This window comes from Archocentrus centrarchus, chromosome 15 (genome assembly GCF_007364275.1).
Source record: "Archocentrus centrarchus isolate MPI-CPG fArcCen1 chromosome 15, fArcCen1, whole genome shotgun sequence".
Lineage (NCBI taxonomy): Eukaryota > Metazoa > Chordata > Actinopteri > Cichliformes > Cichlidae > Archocentrus > Archocentrus centrarchus.
In genome coordinates, this window is record NC_044360.1 from 402,913 (window position 1) to 422,273 (window position 19,361).

At 45.6% G+C, this 19,361-nt stretch overlaps 1 protein-coding gene across 1 annotated transcript in view; it reads right to left on the bottom strand.

Moving 5' to 3' along the window:
• Positions 1–19,361, bottom strand: part of prkn (parkin RBR E3 ubiquitin protein ligase) — a 52,134-nt gene that overhangs the window by 21,010 nt on the left and 11,763 nt on the right. Inside the window, exon 3 of the mRNA XM_030747733.1 lies at positions 6,932–7,196. Coding sequence (XP_030603593.1) covers positions 6,932–7,196 — 265 coding nt within the window. The remainder of the gene's footprint in view (positions 1–6,931; positions 7,197–19,361) is intronic.

Here is a 19,361-nt window from a genome sequence, read left to right on the forward strand (position 1 = left end):
GAAGGAAAATGCTTGGCCTTCATTCACAACCCCCCCCCCCCCCCCCCCCCGTCTATTTTCAGTGATTCCACCCAAAATAAATAAATTGTATACTGATCAACAGTTACAGTAAATGTAAACACTACATATACACATAAAAAAACCACAATCCTCTCAATTGTCCTGATATACAACCTACAACCTCCTCGCAAACAATTACCCCACCCCCAAACACAAAGGAACCCAAAGCCCACCACAAAGAGAATATCATGAATATCAATAAACATTGCTCTTAGCCATTGTGTAACCGCCGTGAAAGCTCATCGAGCACGAGCTGGGAATAAAAACTTAGACTTACTATGAAATGCCTTCTGAGTAACAGCTGTTCGTTCGTGTTCATTCTGCAGCGATAAAACGGTCAAATCGGCGACAAAGTCCTCTAATAAATAATCCACTTTCGTGAGTCACTTTGTCACTTCGTTGAAGAAAAATAGCTTGTTTTGAGATATTTATACAATCCGTTAGTGAGAAAAAGTACTGTAAACACTCGAGTCACTACAGCGCACAGAGCCTTACTTCCGGCTTGACTTTATGCACGTAATACGCACTCATTGTGCAGCAACTTTGTGATCCATGTGAAAACACACCCCAAGATGCCATATACCCACCCGTCACGAATTTTATTGGCTATACATCTGTGGTTTTAGAATTTGGGTCAGAGCTGACCAGTCAGAACGATTGGAGAGTATTTGGGGCATGTCCAGAAAAGTCACATGACGCTGCCTGGTTATTATCGGCTCTGGAAAACCCATTTCATAACATGATTGGCCAAAAGAGGTGTCAATCCAATTCGAAGGGTCTACTCTGTCATATAAAACCATCATAAGCGCAGACTGCAGCGTTACTGTGACGGTATGAGGCTTCAAAGTCGGAAAGCACCATAAACGTCTTGCGGGACTGCCAGTTAACAGATTAAGTGTGAAGGGACGCACATCTTTCCCACAGGTGTGTAAGAAGGCACCAAACAGGTAGTCTCAAGGTAAGGTCGTAGTAGCTTTAAAAAGCACAGTTACCCCATTGGGAATTGCATCCTTAACAAGGTAAAATTCCTCTGGTGAACATGGAAATTTGAAAGTGGATAAAAAGTCCCACCTGTACAGAATATTCTCATCAAAGTGGAGCTTCCACTGCAGCGATTTGTTTGGTTATGATTCACACAAAGTGTAACGGAGCGTTCATCTTCTCGAGGATATTTGAGTGAGCATGGGAATTTGCCCATCTGGTCTACATGTGTTTTGTGGACTTGGAGAAGGCATTCAACCGTGTCCCTTGGGGTATCCTGTGGGAGGTGCTTTGGGAGTGTGAGATGTCTGGTCCATCGCTGTGGGCCATTCAGTCACTGAACACCTGCAGCGAGAGCATGGTCTGTATTGCCAGCAGTAAGTCAGACTCATTTCCTGTAGGTGTTGGACTTCATCAGGGCTGCCCTTTGTCACCGATTCTGTTCATAATTTTTATGGACAGAATTTCTAGGCGTAGCCATGTGGAGGAAGGCTTCTGTTAGGTTCAGACCACTGTTAAATAAGGAAAGACACAGAAACCCGTAGTTGATCTTTTTACCTGCAGGGAGAGTCTCCGTCATCATGTATGTATCATGTATGTGTATGTGTATGTGCGTGTGTGTCCCCAGGAAACAGGCGTTACCTGCTTTCCATGTGCATGCTTATGATAAACACATTGTGATACATAGGAAAACAGTTAAATGTTTATCTATTCCTACATTTCCTCCCTGTTTATCATGAACATAGCACATACTACCCTGAATGAGGTTGAGGCGAAAAACCTGTCGTGCAGCTGTCTACCCTTCTTTTGACCCAAAGTTACTTTCTATTCTTTCAAGACAGGAAAACTCCTCAACGGCCCCGCCGCTCATGGCAGCCACTGCTAGTCAGTCTCACTCGAGGAAACACCTACATACATATGCAAATTTCAAACATTAGTTTGAAAACTAGTTTACATCCACCCCCATCACTTGGTCTCCCATTTTCAATGGGGGTTTCATATTCGGTCTTCTGTTTCACCCTCCTGCCCACCCTGCACAAGGGTATACTGATAGAAAGCTGAAATGAAAACATTTGTCATCATTTTCCTTAAACATGGAACAATACAACTGAAAAATAAACAAAAGAGTAGCAGAATGACCCCTGGTGGCACTAAGACCTTCAGCAGAACTTGCCACCAGGCTCCAGTAGTCAGCCAGGAGAGCCAGTCCTGACTCCCTCCAGGTGTCTGCCGTTCTACATACTGCTGCAGGGTGTCTAAGTCAGACAAAGCAGTGTGGATACTCCCCCCCATCACTGTTTTCATCAGGGATGAAGGTGCAACAAGTCTGTCCGATTATCTTGCATACTCCTCCTTGCGGAGCAGCCAGCAAGTCCAAAACCACTCTATTCTGCATCACCATTGCACGCAAGGCGCTCAACTCCCATGTAGTTCCTTTGCCCAAAGTTCTTGTGGCGTTTATCAGACGGAGTAGGGCGTACCTGTTTATCTCGACATGATCCCGAACCAGTCCAACTCCGACCCATGGAAACAGGCTCTGTCCTATCTTTTCCCCGGTTCCCCATATTCTCCATTCCTTGGGAACATCCTCGACCCGTTCAGTCACTTCACGGAGGTGCCTGCTGGTTGTGCTTGTTCTTTGCATAAAGAACACGTGGTCTGATAACGATGCTATGGTGCACAGTCCATTCCAGTCAGGTGGTAAGGAGACATATGCTTTGTGTCCACATACAAAATACCAGTCCATCAGTACCCGGGTTCCTTTAGGCCCAGGGGCTATGCGGGAGCAGTGACTTCCATCTTCCAGTGGTAATGGTAACGGTTGGTCATTGCACATGCTGCCTCTTGGAGCATACTGTTCTTTGCACACGTGGGATTCTGGAGGCAGTACATGCACTTCGTCTCGTTCTTTCGTGGACAGTAAGAAAACGTACTGTTAACACAACGTGTGAGGCAGCTTCCCCACCTCTCGGGTTCCATTGTTAACCACGCATGCTGGGAAAGCCTTTCTGGGAAGATGGGTTAGCATTAATACTTCTGGTAGTGCTACAGACAGCTGTGGCCATGCTACCAAATCTTCGTTTGGGGTACATTCAGCTCTAGTGATTGGTGTTCTGGCCCAATTGATTTTTAATGGTTGACTGAAGTTAGAGTTCTGCCACAGTCTACCACTTCCTGGGTGGGTTGACAGGCCGTACAGGCACCACGACTTTGTCCACCTGACATTATATGGCCTGAGGCCTTAATTATGGGCTGCTACCGGCATGTGGGAGCACACATAGCAATTGGTGTAGTTTTTATTATAAGCTGTTGCGTTCATCAGTAACCACCATTCGTTAGTTGCGTAGGCATGTGGGTACTTGAGGTGGTTCAGTGGTGTTGCAGTCGCGATGGTCATCAATGCGCCCAGGGTGCAGATCCCGTTCCACGTGGTCTTTGCACATGAATGAGCCATCCCTATTTAGTGGGGAATTCAGTTGTTTTCTTCACGGGTTTGAGACGAAGGTGGCCTAGAGCAATGTGGTAATGCTCCTGAGACTGCATCTAGGCATTTGGAGTAATAAGCAATTGGCCTCAATTTATCTGCAAAAGACTGTAACAGAGCTGAGGTCATAAACCCATCCTTGCAATCTACAGTCTGGACAAAATCTGTTTTGTAATTTGGAAGAGGCAGCACTAAGTCTGTTACCAGTGCTTCTTTTACTTTTGTGAAAGCTTCTCCAGCCTCTCTTGTCCATTGTATGACATCTGTCATTGCCATGGGGTTGTTGTATGTGTGCTAGGCTGCGTGTGTGTGTTAGGCGCTATACGTCAGTAATGAGTGTGAGTTGTGTGTGTGTGTCTGTAGGTGATATCTCATTTCCGTTCTCTGCTGATCAGGCAACTCGCCCTCATCTGACTTCTCTGGAGTCCTCCTCTCCGATCAGTGTGACACAGTCAGGTTAGTCCATGTTCCCTTCACCATTCATGGGCATTTATTTCGCCAATGACCCGTCAGGCCGCAGTTGTTATCTGTCATCTCGGACAGCACATCCGAGAGAAGTCACCCCGCTCTTTCCTTGCCCTCGTCCACATCCTCTCCCATGGGCAACACTTTGCCCAGTGGTGAGTGCTGAATACAGAGTAAATGTTGCTTTTCTCTATCAGCATCTTATTTGTCCTTTTTATCTTCTTCCTCTTCTTCTGATTAACCGTCTTCTGCGCATGTTGCACATGACGCTCACTTCAGTGTGACGACTGTCACACTTCAGGTCTCTGCTCTGAGCAGCCGATCTCCTCCGTCTCCATACAGGGGAGAGCAGCGTTGAGGGCTCTTCTGAGGTGGAGCTGTTCTGCTTGTCTGCAGGTTGCAGTGCGGCAGCGACTCAATGAGGAGGTGGAGGTGGTGGATCTCGTGTTTACCGACGATCATTCTGGTCCGGACGATGTGTGATCAGAGGGCAGGAGTCCAGATCTGGGTCAGAGATTTTCAGAACTTGTAAATTTGCCTGCAAAAGGGCATAGAGAGATGAGGTATCACAAGTAACAGCAAATGGAGGTGGCCCCAAAACCGCCACTCCATTAATTAGGGCATCAGCTGTTCTGCCGCTCAAAACTCCATTAAGATCTCGCTCTCCGCCGAGTTCTTTAACTATTAATTTTCTACTCCTGTGTTCCCATCTCCATTTTTTCCTAGTGAGACGTCTCTCACAGTTCTTCTATGTGTAAGAAGACAGAAAAAAAGGACACGTTCAAGGACGCTTAATCACATTAGGTTAAAGAACACAATTTGTCTTTAACCTCTTTTACACGCGACCCAGTCTGCGTACCACCCATTCGCCAATGGGTGTTACCTTTTTAAGCAGACTCCCAATGTCTATTTGAAATTATTTTGAATCTTTCTCACTCGATTTTTGTCACGGCCGTGCCTCTAAGGCAGGGTCCTTGAATCCAGGCAGCTGTCCAGCAAAGGGTGAAAATTCGAGTTCCTCTATAATTTGCAAATGCAGGAGGACTGAAGCTTTTTTTTTTCTTCAGCTGGCCAGAGACTCGTCACTTCTTTGTGGAAGAACTTACTGGATCCTACCAACAATCACCAAAATTGTTATGGAAATTTATCAAATGAGAGAGACAAGATTCCTGTCGCCCCATCCTTCCTGCTGTTTAATTCCCCCTCCTCCTCAATCTGTGAACCACCAACTGTGGCTGTGGGGGAGGTGGTTGAGCTGGAAAGGTGGTTGAGCTGGGGGAGGTGGTTGAGCTGGGGGCTGCACCCTAAGAGGCCTAACAGTCTCATGCTCAGGCCTCAACAAATCAGCATGCACATTGCAGGAAGTTTGTTTTCCCTTCTTTTGTTCTCTAACGGCGGCCCTTGTTTGTGCCTGTTCTAACCACGTTTTTGCCACCATTAACTGTCTTTTTTCAACTTTCCTCTTCCCTTCCTTTGTTGCCACACTTATTTTTAAATTTCCCACCTAATCATCACATTCCCTTAACTCCAATTTTCCACTAAAACCATACTGTTTCTGCCATTTATTGCAAAATGTTGTGCTGCCCGGAGAGTATCTCTCCATATATTTTAAATTCCCTTCTAGGTCAGGCGTACTCTGTTTGCTGTCCGTAATCCCCATTTTACTCCCCTTGCTTAGTTCCGTACAGACCACGTGTCTTTATTGAGACCTAAACCCAAATCCGCCCTTCACTGTGTACTTCAACAGATCATGAAGGTGAAAACCGTGAGGTTTTTCGTCATGCTGCTGCTTCCACTCCAATGACGGCTTTCACTCTCAGTCACTCACATTCACACACACATACGCGTATTTATGGCGCCTATTTTAAATCTTTGTTCACGGCGAGAACACCAAAATTCTGAATTAAGGCCAAATTAAAACCTCTCCGTTGGGTGAGAGTTACCAATTTACTTTCTCCTTTCGGCGAGAACACCTACGGTACTGTTTTATACTTTATTTTTCTACGCTTTTCCCAGAAAAGCTAACTTTCCCTGAAAGTTACTTCAGCCGGTGCCCCTTGTGAACCCTGTTCTGAGGGTGCTTTTCCCTGAAAAGCCAACTTTCCCTGAAAGTTATCCTGGCAATCGGACCCGGTCCGACTCAGTAGTGTACGATTTGTTTGTGCTTTTCCCTGAAAAGCTCTGGCCGGTTACCTCACGAACCCTGTTCGGAGGACGTAGACTAGTTTTCCCTGAAAGTTATCCTGGCAATCGGACCCGGTCCGACTCAATAGTCTATGATTTGTCCTAACTGGTTTCTGTCGTCTTCACGTTGGTGGATCGGGTCTCGAGGAAAGCGTTCCCAGCGACCGCAGAGAAACCTATGAAGCCGGGCCTGGCGACAAATTTTTTGCGTCCCAGGTCTTTGTGCAGCGCCTTTATTGCAGCTGGCTGTACGGACAGGCTTGCCAGCGTCCCTCCGTAGTCGCTGGAAAAACCTCCTCACTGCCCAACCGGCTCTCGAAGGACCAAAAAATGTTAGGTTCAGACCACCGTTAAATAAAAGAACAGGCAGGATTTAAAACAGGAAACACCTGTCACCTTTTTCTGCTGTAAATATTTCACTGCAGCAGTTTGAAATCAGCAAATAAAAGTTTCTATACCACTGTTTAAATTCCATAAATAAATCAGTTATTAAATAAGAAGAAATCGTAAAGATAAATCACATCAGTTTAACTCATCAGCCGCAGACTCAAGACTTCTCGTGTCTCTGATTTTTTTTGTTTTTGTTTCATAATAAAAGATTAAAATCACATTTACTGCTGAAGATTAAATTTGAGGAATTTCAGCAGCAGCAGCATCATGTACAGCAAGGGGCGGAGTCTTAAAGCACCTGTAACCATGAGCCTGCTGATTGTACATAAAGAGTACTCAGAGTATTCAGAGTACTGACATACTGACCTCTCCGAGCTGCAGCCTGCACTTCATCCAGACTCTCCCCCTCTGTTCCACACACGCCTCCCTCACTGCTCTCCAGGACCATGGCCATTCCAGGGGAGGTGGCAAGGAGTCGAGAGGAGCTAAGGTCCAGCCTGGTCAGAGAGCCCTCCTCCTCTTCTTGTCTGCCCTGAGCCAGGTGACCCTGCAGGAGGAGGAGCTGTGAAGTGGAGGAGCCTGATGGAGGGAGAACGATGTGGACAGTGCTCTGCTCTGGGAGGTCGCAGCCCTGAGAGGAAGAGGAGGTTGTGTTGTTTTGTAAAATTGTCTCTATTGTCATGTTTTTACCGACATGTAACATGTCATGTCACAGTTATGGTGACACTTCATGCAGTAAACCCATAAAACCCTCTTATTGGGCGGGGTTAGCGCATCTGTAACAACTTCCTGCTCCTAACGCTGATATTTTCACCACAGCTTTAAGGTCAGATTGAACAGTTGAATTCAGTGATGTGAGTGATGTGGGGAGTGGGGTGGGGGGTGGGGGGGGGGCAGGAGACATAAGACCGGGAGTAGAAGACTACCCCAGAAGGAGAAAACCAGCTAAGTGGCTCAGTGAAGCCTCTTTCCCACCAACAGGGTTCCGGAGCCGGTGCCTTTATTTGAACCGTTAGGTGGGTTTTCCACCGCCAAAGCACTCGGTGCTCGATCGAAAAACGGGTTCAACTCCAGCCCCGCAAACTGGCTGGTCTCGAACCAAGAGCGCGTGATGAAGGGCGTGACTCTGCCGTCTCAACATCCAGCTTTCTACCATATTACATGTGTATTACAGGAGAAAAGCGAAGCGATTTTCACAGCTGTGAATTAGGTTGGGCTCTAAGGCTGAACTTGCTGCTTTGTATCAGTTCATATCACAGATAAAAGGACACAAAGTGCGTACTTGTCGTCTTGCTCTAATCGCTGTCTGTGTTTCGCTCTGTGCTGCACACAGATGCTGCAGTAGTTTGGTTTGGACCCTAAAACGCACAGAAAGGGGAGCGTGTTCTCCCACGTTTGTGCGCTTCGACTTCATGTCCAGACGAGGACCCGCCCACACTCATACGTAAAGGAGCAGCTCACAGAAACGTGGTGGAAACACGGGCCCGTTCTTAAGCGTTTCACCGGTTCATTGGGAACAGCACGAGCACTGGCACGCAAACCGGCTCCTCGGCGGTGGGAAAGTAGCATAAATACCCCCATTTTCCACACTCCACCACACGGCAGCGGAGAGTAGGCCCGGGGCCTGTGACGACAGCTGCTCCCAACCCTCCTATGCTATCCCACGACTGAGGACAGCCGCTCCCTCACCTGACACCCCCCTCCCAGGGGATCAGCAGGCACCCCAAACTGGATACCCGACATGGGCCAACCCACACCACTCAGGGGTGCGGGTTGAACCACTCAGGGGTGAAATGAACCACCCCCACTCAACAAGGGACCCAACCAGGAGACGGGCGACCCCAGGCACCAGGGCACCAGGGCCCCAGGCCCCGCATCCGGACATGCGCGGGAGAGGCCAGCCACCCCTCCCAGAGCCGGCACCCGCCACCACAAGCACCCCAGGCCCCACACCCCAAGACCACAAAACAACACCCACACAGGTCCCCCACCACCAACAACTGGGGCAGACCCACAGATGCTGCAAAGCAGCAGTCACAGCCCCCCAGCACTGTGTAGTCCACAGGCACCACAGCCCAAAGTCCACCCCCAGCCACCAATAAGGCGCACGGAGAGGCAAGACCATGGCCGACCACCCCCATTACGTAACTGTAATGGCGTGTGGTTAGGACTGGTTGGCTCTGCTCCCTTTGGGTGGAGTTTCGTCCCTTGCAGCCGGCTGTCACACCTGAAGTTTATTGGCTCATCAAGAATCCAGTATGTAAGGACCAGTGAGATCCTCTACTCTTCACCTGGGAATCTGCTACCCACTCTTGGATCAGATTTCAGTCACCACCTGCCTGCCCTTCCTCATCCCACAATTGTGGGATTACATTCACACACCAACTTGTTATTCCCCTCCTGGACCCGGATTTCTGGATACGTCAAGAATGCCCCAGCTCCCCTTTTGCAAACGCACCGTGCTGACCTGAATGACTGGCTCTGTGACCCCCTAGCCCTGTTAGAGGATAACTGTTCAGCCCCCTTTGAGTTTCTGTGATGCATTAGCATTTTTGTGAATAAATATCTGTCTTGAAGAGTTACTTGACTGCTCTTTTTGGTTACCACACTTGAGTCTTTTAGTACACGGCTCACACCCCGTAACAGTAATGGAATTGATCAATGGGAACCAGAGAGAACTGAATTCATTTAATTGGTTTTTTGAGGTGGCAGACATTCTCTCCAAACTAAAGTGGTCTAAAAGTAAATTTCTATATTGTGTAACAAATAAATTATTTTTTGATTTCCAATTCATTAGAATAGTTTTCTTAGTGATAGATAATGCAGTAAGAATTATGTGTGATATATTTGGTTCTCTATGTAATTCACTTACATCACCTAAAATGCATAGTGTGGGTGGGGTTGGGATATTGCAACTAAACCATGTAGATAGGTCTTCACATATCTTCTGCCAAAACGTACAAGATCATATAGCATGCATGAAGTCCTCGAGAGTATTGCCTGCACCATAGGTACATGTTTTGAGTGTGCAAGACCCGTGTGGAACATCCTTTGTCCTGTATAGCAGTGTTTTTCAACCAGTGTGCTGCGGCACACTAGTGTGCCATGGGAGATTGTCAGGTGTGCCGTGGGAAATTATCCAGTTTCACGTAATATGCCACGAGTGTCTGTGCTGTAGTAGTGACTGAAGCATAATCATGTAATACTTCCATATCACTAGACTAGATAGCAGCAGGTAGCGAATTGCATTGTACATAGAAACAAGAGAATTAAGCCGCGTTTCCATACGGAACGACTCGCCGCGATTTGACGGCATCTCCATTAGAATCAGGTACACTTTGCCGGTCCTTTTTCCGTACACACTCACCCGAGGTTCTAAGCGATCCGAGGTGATACAAAAATATGACGCGGAGTACAGCATGCCACTGATTGGCCAGGGAGTATCGTCACTAGCGGAGGCATGAGAGCGACTCCTTCACCACAATCATTTTTAAAAACCCACAACAATAAACTGGAGGCACGCAGAGCACCGGCTGAATGCCCAGACCGACAGTTTGCAGCTGAGAGCCATTTGAAACACACACACAGGATACATATTATAACCCTATACAGCCGGGCGATTGCCGCTACTAGCCGAACAGCTGGTTAGCACAGAGCCTGAGGCGGCTGATCAAAGGAACTTTGAATTACCGTAATAACGCGACCTATTGGAAAAATTCAAACAGTTTCTGAACGCTGAGAAACTGCACTTCACAACCAATATAGGGGATTACTGTGGTGTTATTACGGTAATTGTTGCCCTAAGTCCATGAACGGTGGCGCTTCTGAAGTACACTGAGCCAATTATGACATGTTCGGTGGTATAGGGTTATAGTTAATGATAATCTTCATCCATTATCAACATGGCGCCCTCCGTGGCAGACGTGTTTGCGACGCGCTCCCTACACCAATTGTATTTGTTGTTTATTCTAGTGCTAGTTTGTGTGGCTAATATTCAGTGCTTGTACTCAAGGATCACGTACAGCAGAGAAACACTATTGGACATTGGAAAAGTTTCCCATGGGCTTAGCTTAGACCTTTTGGACCATAGCCTTCTTCTGTGTTTGGATCATGCCAGCTCCAGCCAGCAGGCCGTAACACCACGATCACGCTCAGGCAGGCAGAGCAGCCGACAACGAGCGCATCCAAGACGGAAGCGTGGCAAGAGAGGAGGGCTACATGCTAAACTAAAGGCTAGAGCCACACGACCACCATTGCCTAGCCTTTTGGTAGCTAATGTCCGCTCTCTCGAAAACAAGATGGACGAGCTGAGAGCTAGGACAATAGCTCAGCGGGAGATCAGGGAGTGCTGTGCTCTGATCTTCACGGAAACCTGGATCACTGCAACTACGCCGGACTCGGCCATTCAACTACAGACCCACTCAGTGCACCGCGGAGACCGCACATCTGCCTCGGGTAAAAACAAAGGTGGCGGTGTATGTGTTTATGTCAACAAGCGATGGTGTGTGGACGTTCAGGTGGTGGAGAAACACTGTTGTACTGACATCGAAGTGTTGATGGTGAAGTGCAGACCCTTTTATTTACCGAGGGAGTTCAGTGCTGTGTTAATGCTGGCTGTTTATATCCCGCCGCGAGCCGATCGGACCACAGCGCTAGGAGTACTGCACGACATCATCAGCAAACATGAGACCGCCCACCCAGATGCTGTGTTTGTTGTTGCCGGGGATTTTAACAATTGCAGCCTCAGGACTGTTCTCCCTAAGTTCCATCAACATGTGAGCTTTCCCACAAGGAATAACAACATTCTGGATCACGTGTACAGCAATGTGAGGGATGCATACAAGGCTGTGCCCCGCCCACATTTTGGACAGTCCGACCATATTTCTGTGTTCCTCTATCCAAAGTACAGGCAGCTCCTCAAACAAGCCCCCCCAGCAATTAAAAGCATTAAAGTTTGGAGTGAAGAGACTGATCTGCTGCTTCAGAACTGCTTTAATGCCACAAACTGGGATGTGTTTAAGAATGCTGCTCTGAGAGAGGACAGTTCTGTGGATTTAGAGGAATATGCATCAGTGGTTACCAGTTATATCAGCACATGCGTTGATGATATTGTCCCCACCAAATGCTGCAAGATATATCCCAACCAGAAACCATGGATGAACTGTGAGGCACGCTCCATGCTGCATGCACGCTCAACTGCATTTGCCTCTGGTGACACGGAGGGCTACAGAAAGACCAGATATGACCTACGTAGATCCATCGGGGAAGCCAAGAGGCAGTACAGACTGAAGCTGGAGGGATATTACAAACACTCTGATTCCCGACGCATGTGGCAGGGCTTGCAACACATCACTGACTTTCAGCAGAGGAACAGCAGGATCACAGCCTGCAACAACGCCCTACCAGATAAGTTGAACCAGTTCTATGCTCGCTTTGACACCCTCAACTCCATCCAACGTAGAGAGATTCTACTACCGGAGGCAACACAGAGCTCTTCACCCACTGTAACATCGACTGAGGTGTGCAAGGCCCTGAGGAGGACCAACCCCCGAAAAGCACCTGGCCCCGACAACATCCCTGGCCGTGCTCTGAGGGTCTGCTCTTCAGAGCTGGCCGAGGTTTTTACAGATATTTTTAATTTGTCCCTCTCCCAATCATCTGTGCCCACATGCTTCAAGTCCACCACTATAGTGCCCCTCCCCAAGAAAACCAACACAACCTCTTTGAATGACTATCGTCCCATTGCACTCACTTCACTTGTAATGAAGTGCTTTGAGAGGATGGTCATGTCCCATATTAAAGGATCCATTCCGGACACATTAGATCCCCTGCAATTTGCATACCGTCAGAACCGTTCAACTGATGATGCTGTTAATGCAGCCATCCATACAGCCCTCTCACACCTTGAAAATAAGGACACTTATGTTCGAATGCTGTTTATAGACTACAGTTCAGCTTTCAACACCGTCATCCCAAGCAGGCTGGTTGAAAAGCTGTTCACCCTCGGAATACCACCCTCCCTCTGCCGCTGGGTCTTGGACTTCCTTACAGACAGACCTCAGGCAGTCAGAGTTGGTACCAGGACATCAGAAACAAAGACAGTGAGCACTGGGACCCCACAAGGCTGTGTGCTCAGTCCTCTCCTGTACACCCTCTTCACCTACGACTGCATCCCCTCCCAAAGCAACACCTCCATCGTCAAGTTTGCTGACGACACCACCGTCATTGGGCTGATTACTGGGGGAGAGGAAGCAGCTTACAGGGAAGAGGTGGCCCAGCTGGTGTCCTGGTGCCAGGAAAATAATCTCTCCTTAAATACAGAGAAGACTAAGGAGATGATTATTGATCCGAGGAAAAAAAGAGACCAGCATGCTCCATTATTCATCAACGGGACTCAGGTGGAGAGAGTGAAGACTTTCAAATTCCTTGGCACCCACATCAGTGAAGACCTCACCTGGACCTACAACACAGCACAGACTGTCAAGAAAGCTCAGCAGAGACTCTTCTTCTAAAGGAAACTGAGGAAATTCGGATTATCCCCCAAGCTCCTCAGCAACTTTTACAGATGCGCTGTGGAGAGCATCCTGACAAACTCCATCACGGTGTGGTATGGAAACTGCACCAGTCAGGACAGGAAGGCTCTCCAGCGTGTCATCAAAACAGCACAATTCATCTGTGGAGCTGCCTTCCCATCACTACAGGACACTTATAATACCCGGGTAATAAAGAGGGCACACAACATCATCAAGGACCGTACCCACCCACAGAACACTCTGTTCACACTCCTGCCGTCTGGCAAACGTTACAGGAGTGTAAAAGCAAGAACAACCAGACTAAAAAACAGTTTCTATCCACAGGCCATCAGGCTACTGAACCACTGACTGATTACCAAACTGTGATTACCTGCCTTTCTTTCATCTGTATATATCTGTATATATTGCACTTGCTTTATTATTTATTTATTTTTATTTTCTACTTTTACTTTCCTAATATACTAGTTCTTAAATTTTATTTTAACTTAGTTGCTTATTTCAATTGTTTGTAAAGCAGTCGCAAGTAAGAATTTCATTGCTCAGCATAACCACAGTGTTTTGCGGTGTACATGACAATAAACTTCTTGAATCTTGAATCTTGAATTAAAACATTGTACGGGGACTTATGCATGATGATGATATTAAACTGGCATTAGCTGTGAGCTTGCCTCTTTCTCATGTATTGTTGTGTTATTCCTGGTAATAGAATGAAGTTTTCTACTATAAGATAGGGATGGCACGATACCACTTTTTTATGTCCGATACCGATCTTTTAAATTTGGATATCGGCCGATACCGATATAAATCCGATATTTAAAATTTATCTAGGCATTTAAAAACATTTTAAAAAAAAATTTTAAAAAAGAAGTCAACAGTCTCTCACACAACAAAATCAAAGTCTTTTAGTTGTCCCACATACAAGACTAAGGACCAGGGTGGACAGAGCTTTTTAGGCAGTGGCACCAAAGCTCTGGAACTGTTTACCACTCCAGCTCCATTTAGCCGTCTCTGTGGCATCATTTAAAAAATAGTTGAAAACTTTTCTGTTTAACCAGGCTTTCTGGTTTCTGACTTTATTTTTATTCTTTTAATATGGTAATGTTATTATGTTTTCAACATAGTGTTTTCTGGGGGTGGGGGTGGGGGGTTGATATTGTGTTTTAATTATTGTACAGTGCCTTTCTGTCTGTGAAAAACGTTATATAAATAAATTTCACTTACTTACAACAATAACTATCACCTGAATCCTGTTGCTTCTGTGTGAGAAGGTGATGCATTGGCTTATGGTATGTTGCAAATTTCATTAGGGCTGCAACTATTGATTATTTTAGCAATTGACTATTCTATTTATATTGATTACCTAAGTAACTGGATAAGAAATACTTTTTTCAACAGTTCATCTGCATATTTTAACTTCTGTACTGTAGTTTTTCCCTGTGTGAAACAAACAGGGTGGATGGAGCAGCTACAAAGTTCTCTTTTCTTCACCTGCTGATCAGGTGGTTGATGAAGGACCTCCAGCTGTTTCCCAGTAAAGGTTTATGGAGGTTACAGGGACGAAAAAGACGAAAAAAAATTTCCTTCCGCTCCATCTGAGCCGGCTCTGCCTCTTTGTGCAGACAGACTGCTCGTAAATCAGCTGACTGCTGCTGTTTTGTCATCAGTGTTGACAAACTGGGGGCTGCGTGAGCGTAATCTTGTAATGCTTTATATTCACAAGCATTCTCCTAAATACGTTTCTACTGCAGGTCTATATTTAGTCACAAATCAGGGATTAAAGTATCAAAAATATTTTGACGGGGAAGGGGTTCTTCCGGTACCGGACGGTCACCGGTGCTAATAGCTGCACTCGGCTGAAGTAGAGAAAAAAAAAAATAACAGCTGATTCTTAGCACAGTGAGCACAACACACAAACAAGACAGAGAGCGGTGGAGGCGGAACAACATGTCAGCGATGATCGCTCACTGTCAAAGGGAATCCGTCACAGCGACGGCGACCTTTATAGAATGTGCGGAGGGTTTTTTCCTAACTCCTGATCCCCCCCACTCCAATCCAGTAGGTGGTGGTAATGCAGCTCTAAGCTGGTTGGTTAGCCGCAAACCCACAAGAAGAAGAAGACGACGGAGCACTGTAATGCAGCCAATGTGAGCGAAACGTTATTTAATGTATCGGATTACATTTTTTATTTCTCTCCGATATCCGATCCAGTAATTTAGGCCAGTAACGGACCGATACTGAATATCGGATCGGCGCATCCCTACTATAAGACCACATTGTTGTGGCATTTGTTATGGTCAAGCTGTGTTTTTGAAGTGGACATGTTAAGTGCACTTTTTATTTGAAAGAAGATATATATTATATGATAAAGTTCTTTTTGTGTTTATTTGATTCCTATTCAAGACACTTTAATAAGAATGACTATATTGTTAATATAGGCTACAGAGTATCATTTTTTAACATTTTTGGCTGGTGGTGTGCCTCGTGATTTTTTCAGTGAAAAAAATGTACCTTGGCTCAAAAAAGGTTGAAAAACACTGCTGTATAGTGTGTTCTATGAATAGTTTTATATTGTGTGAGTTGTAAGTTTGGACTTTTTATCATTTTGAAAGTGTTTAAACAAACTTGTGTCGAGAATTTTTGATCTGGATGATCAAGCTTATAGTTAGGGCTGGATCAGGTGACCCTGAACCATCCCTTAGTTATGCTGCTATAGGCCTAGGCTGCTGGGGGGTTCACATAATGCACTGTTTCTCATTCACCTTATTTACTTTGTTTATACTCCACTCTGCATTTAATCATTAGTTATTATTAATCTCTGGCTCTCTTCCACAGCATGTCTTTCTCTCCCCTCAGCCCAACCGGTCACAGCAGATGACCCCCCCTCCCTGAGCCTGGTTCTGATGGAGGTTTCTTCCTGTTAAAAGGAGTTTTTCCTTTCCACTGTCACCAAGTGCTGCTCATAGGGGGTCGTTTTTGACTGTTGGGTTTTCTCTGTATTATTGTAGGGTCTTTACCCACAATACAAAGCGCCTTGAGGCGACTGTTTGTTGTGATTTGGCGCTATATAAATAAAATTGAATTGAATTGAATTGATTAATAGAGAGATCACGTTCCCATTTGCAATCGGGAGAGAAACTGAAATATCAATATTTAACAGTGACTTAGACAGTTTTGATAATAATTTAGGGGTACTGAGATTTAGAAATTCTACTACCCACGTAGGCATTTCTAAATTTGAGATTATATTTTGCCTGTATGATGGACCTCAATTGTTGATATTCCAGAAATTTAGAGAGGTAGTTATGTTAATGCTTTTAAAGCAATTATGATGCTGAAAACTGGAGCTAATGAAAGATAGATCCAATATTTTTACTTTTCCACAGAATGATCCAGATACTTCTACTTAGTAAAGATATCATACAGATTACAACAAAATACATTTTCAGTATTTACAAAACTCATTAAATGAAAACTCTTGTAATCATGCTGTCAGAGATATTCTGTGATTATCTTTATCTTTTCTACAAATACTGTTTGGTAACTGTTTGGCAGCTCAGATCAGTGAGAGGAGGCTGAAGGAGGATCAACATGCTTTTGATTTAAGGGAGAACTCTGCTGATAGAAGATGCTGGGACTGTGCAGAGAGTCCTGCGGACTGAGACTCAGGTGGAGCGCTGAGGCGGCCAGCTGACCTGCACATGAACACCATTCACTGTTAGGTCAGAGTGTCCCTGTTCCTGTGCTACTGCCACATCACTTTATTTAACAGCACACTGCAGCATAAGGCATGAATCTAGCACACTAACACGGATTCATCAACAGCTGCATTTTCACTGTTACATTTTGTGCAGTTTGCAGTCAATTGTGTGCTGCAGACTTTGTAATTCAGATTTGAGTGACTCATTTAAATATTCTCCTCCTGAAAGGGAAACAAGTACATATCAGACTGGCGCTGAACCTCTTCAGCAGCTTTGTGGCATCTGAAGAGGCTCTGAGCTGCTGCAGGTTGAATGTTCCTGCTTCTGTCATTTTCATCTAAATGACCTGCTGAGAACAGCCGGGTGAGAGCAAACTGTGATATAACATGATCATTTTGTAGTCCATCTTCTGCTGACAAGGTTGAATTGAACCCAGGACCTTCTTTCTGTGAAAAAACAGTGTTAACCGCGCTGTTCTGTTCTGTGTGGAGTTTGCATGTTCTCCCCGTGTCTGCGTGGGTACTCCGGTTTCCTCCCACAGTCCAAAGACATGCAATTCCTGGGGTTAAGTTACCTGGTGATCTAAATTGCTCATAGGTGTGAATATGAATGTGAATGGTTGTCTGTCTGTCTCTGTTAGCCCTGTGACAGGCTGGAGACTTGTACATGTGCAGCCTGCATCTCGCCCTATGACAGCTGGGATAGGCTCCACCTCCACCACCACCCACCCCCGTGACCCTGAAAAGGACCAGCGGAAGAAATTAGATGGATGGATCTTCTGCACCTTGTACCTCCAACTAGGCATGCACATTACTAGTTGTTTGATTCAACTCACTATCATTGTGCACACAAGGCACACAAAAAAATGATCGTTCCAAATCACTCATCTGCGGTCATGCAGCCAGAGACCGGCGCTACCGTTAAGCAATGTGGTTTAAGGGTCTTGCCCAAGGACACAACACAGCGCAGGGACAGGGGCTCAAACCTGCAACCTTCCGGCTGCAAGGCGAGCGCCTACCCACTGCACCACTGCCATTCTGTTAGTAGATGTATTAGTCATTCAATCTAATTGTTAGGGCCCGAGCACGAACTGTGCGAAGGCCCTATTGTAATTGCTTCGTTTATTATTAGGGCCCGAGCACGAACTGTGCGAAGGCCCTATTGTAATTGCTTCGTTTATTATTATTTTTTTTTTTTTTTTTTTTTTTTTTTTTTTTTTTTTTTTTTGGGCCCGAGAACGAACTGTGCGAAGGCCCTATTGTAATTGCTTCGTTTATTAGGGCCCGAGCACGAACTGTGCGAAGGCCCTATTGTAATTGCTTCGTTTATTATTATTTTTATTTTTTTTTTTTTTTTTTTATTATTATTATTCAGGCAAATGAATTGGCTTTTTGGGGGCTTTATCATATTCAAAAACTCATGAAACTTTGCACATGCGTCACACCTGGTGAAAATTTAAGTATTTTAATGGGCTCGGGCAAGGGCGCGCCCAAATGGCTCGCTAGCGCCCCCTAAACTGGAGCCCCACCGCTGTGTTTCACGTACATGAATGAAACTTCATACACATGTATATCATGTCCAGGCGCACAAAAAATCCTCTTGGAGCCATGCTCTAAACCCAACAGGAAGTCCGCCATTTTGAAGTAATTATGCAAATTTGGCGATTTGCAGCCCTCACACTTTTTCTAATAACTCAGAGGTTTTAGACGTTATCATCTTCATATTTGGTTTGTCTAACCTACACCCCCAGGGGAATCTAAATCTCGAAAATGGCGAGTTTTTGCCAAGGGGGAGGGGTCCTTATGCCCCTTTGAACTTTGATCATTCGCCATGAAATTTTGATTGCCTCTCATTCATACCTACATGATCCAATGTGAATCAAACTTCTCCAGTAGGATGAGGGTGCCCCCCTGAACACATACATATGACAATATTTAATATCAGTCGCAGCGCCACCTAGTGGGAACAGGAAATGTCATATTTTACACTTGGAGGTCCAGCTCCAAGGTGGTTTAGCAGAACCATCTCAAATTTCACCTGGAAAGCCTTAAGAAGTTGGACTTACTGTGTTTTCAAAACTGTGAGTTTTTGACAAAAGGGCGTGACCCTTATGGGACGGCAAAATTCGATGATTCGCCATGAACACAAAAATGGCTGTAACTCAAAGCCAACTTGCCCAATCTGGCTCAAACTTCAGTGGTGTGATAAGCACCCTGTCCTGAACACACTGATATGCATAAAGTCCATAAACGTTAGAGCGCCGCCTAGTGGCAGCTCGGAATATCTTAAAATAGCAAGTTTTTTGAGTAGCCCCGGAGCTACGTTTTATCTACATGTATGAAAATGTACATGCTCATGTAACATACTAAGACGTACAAAAAAGTCTCTTGGACCCATACCCCAAACCCTACAGGAAGTCGGCCATCTTCAATTGAAGGTGTCAATTTTTGCGATTTCCACGCCTGCTATTTGAACGAACTTGTCCTAGGGCATTTCACCCAGTGACACCAAATTGGCTCCAGATCATCTACACAAGTAGCCCATCAAAAGTTATTCAGGGTTTTG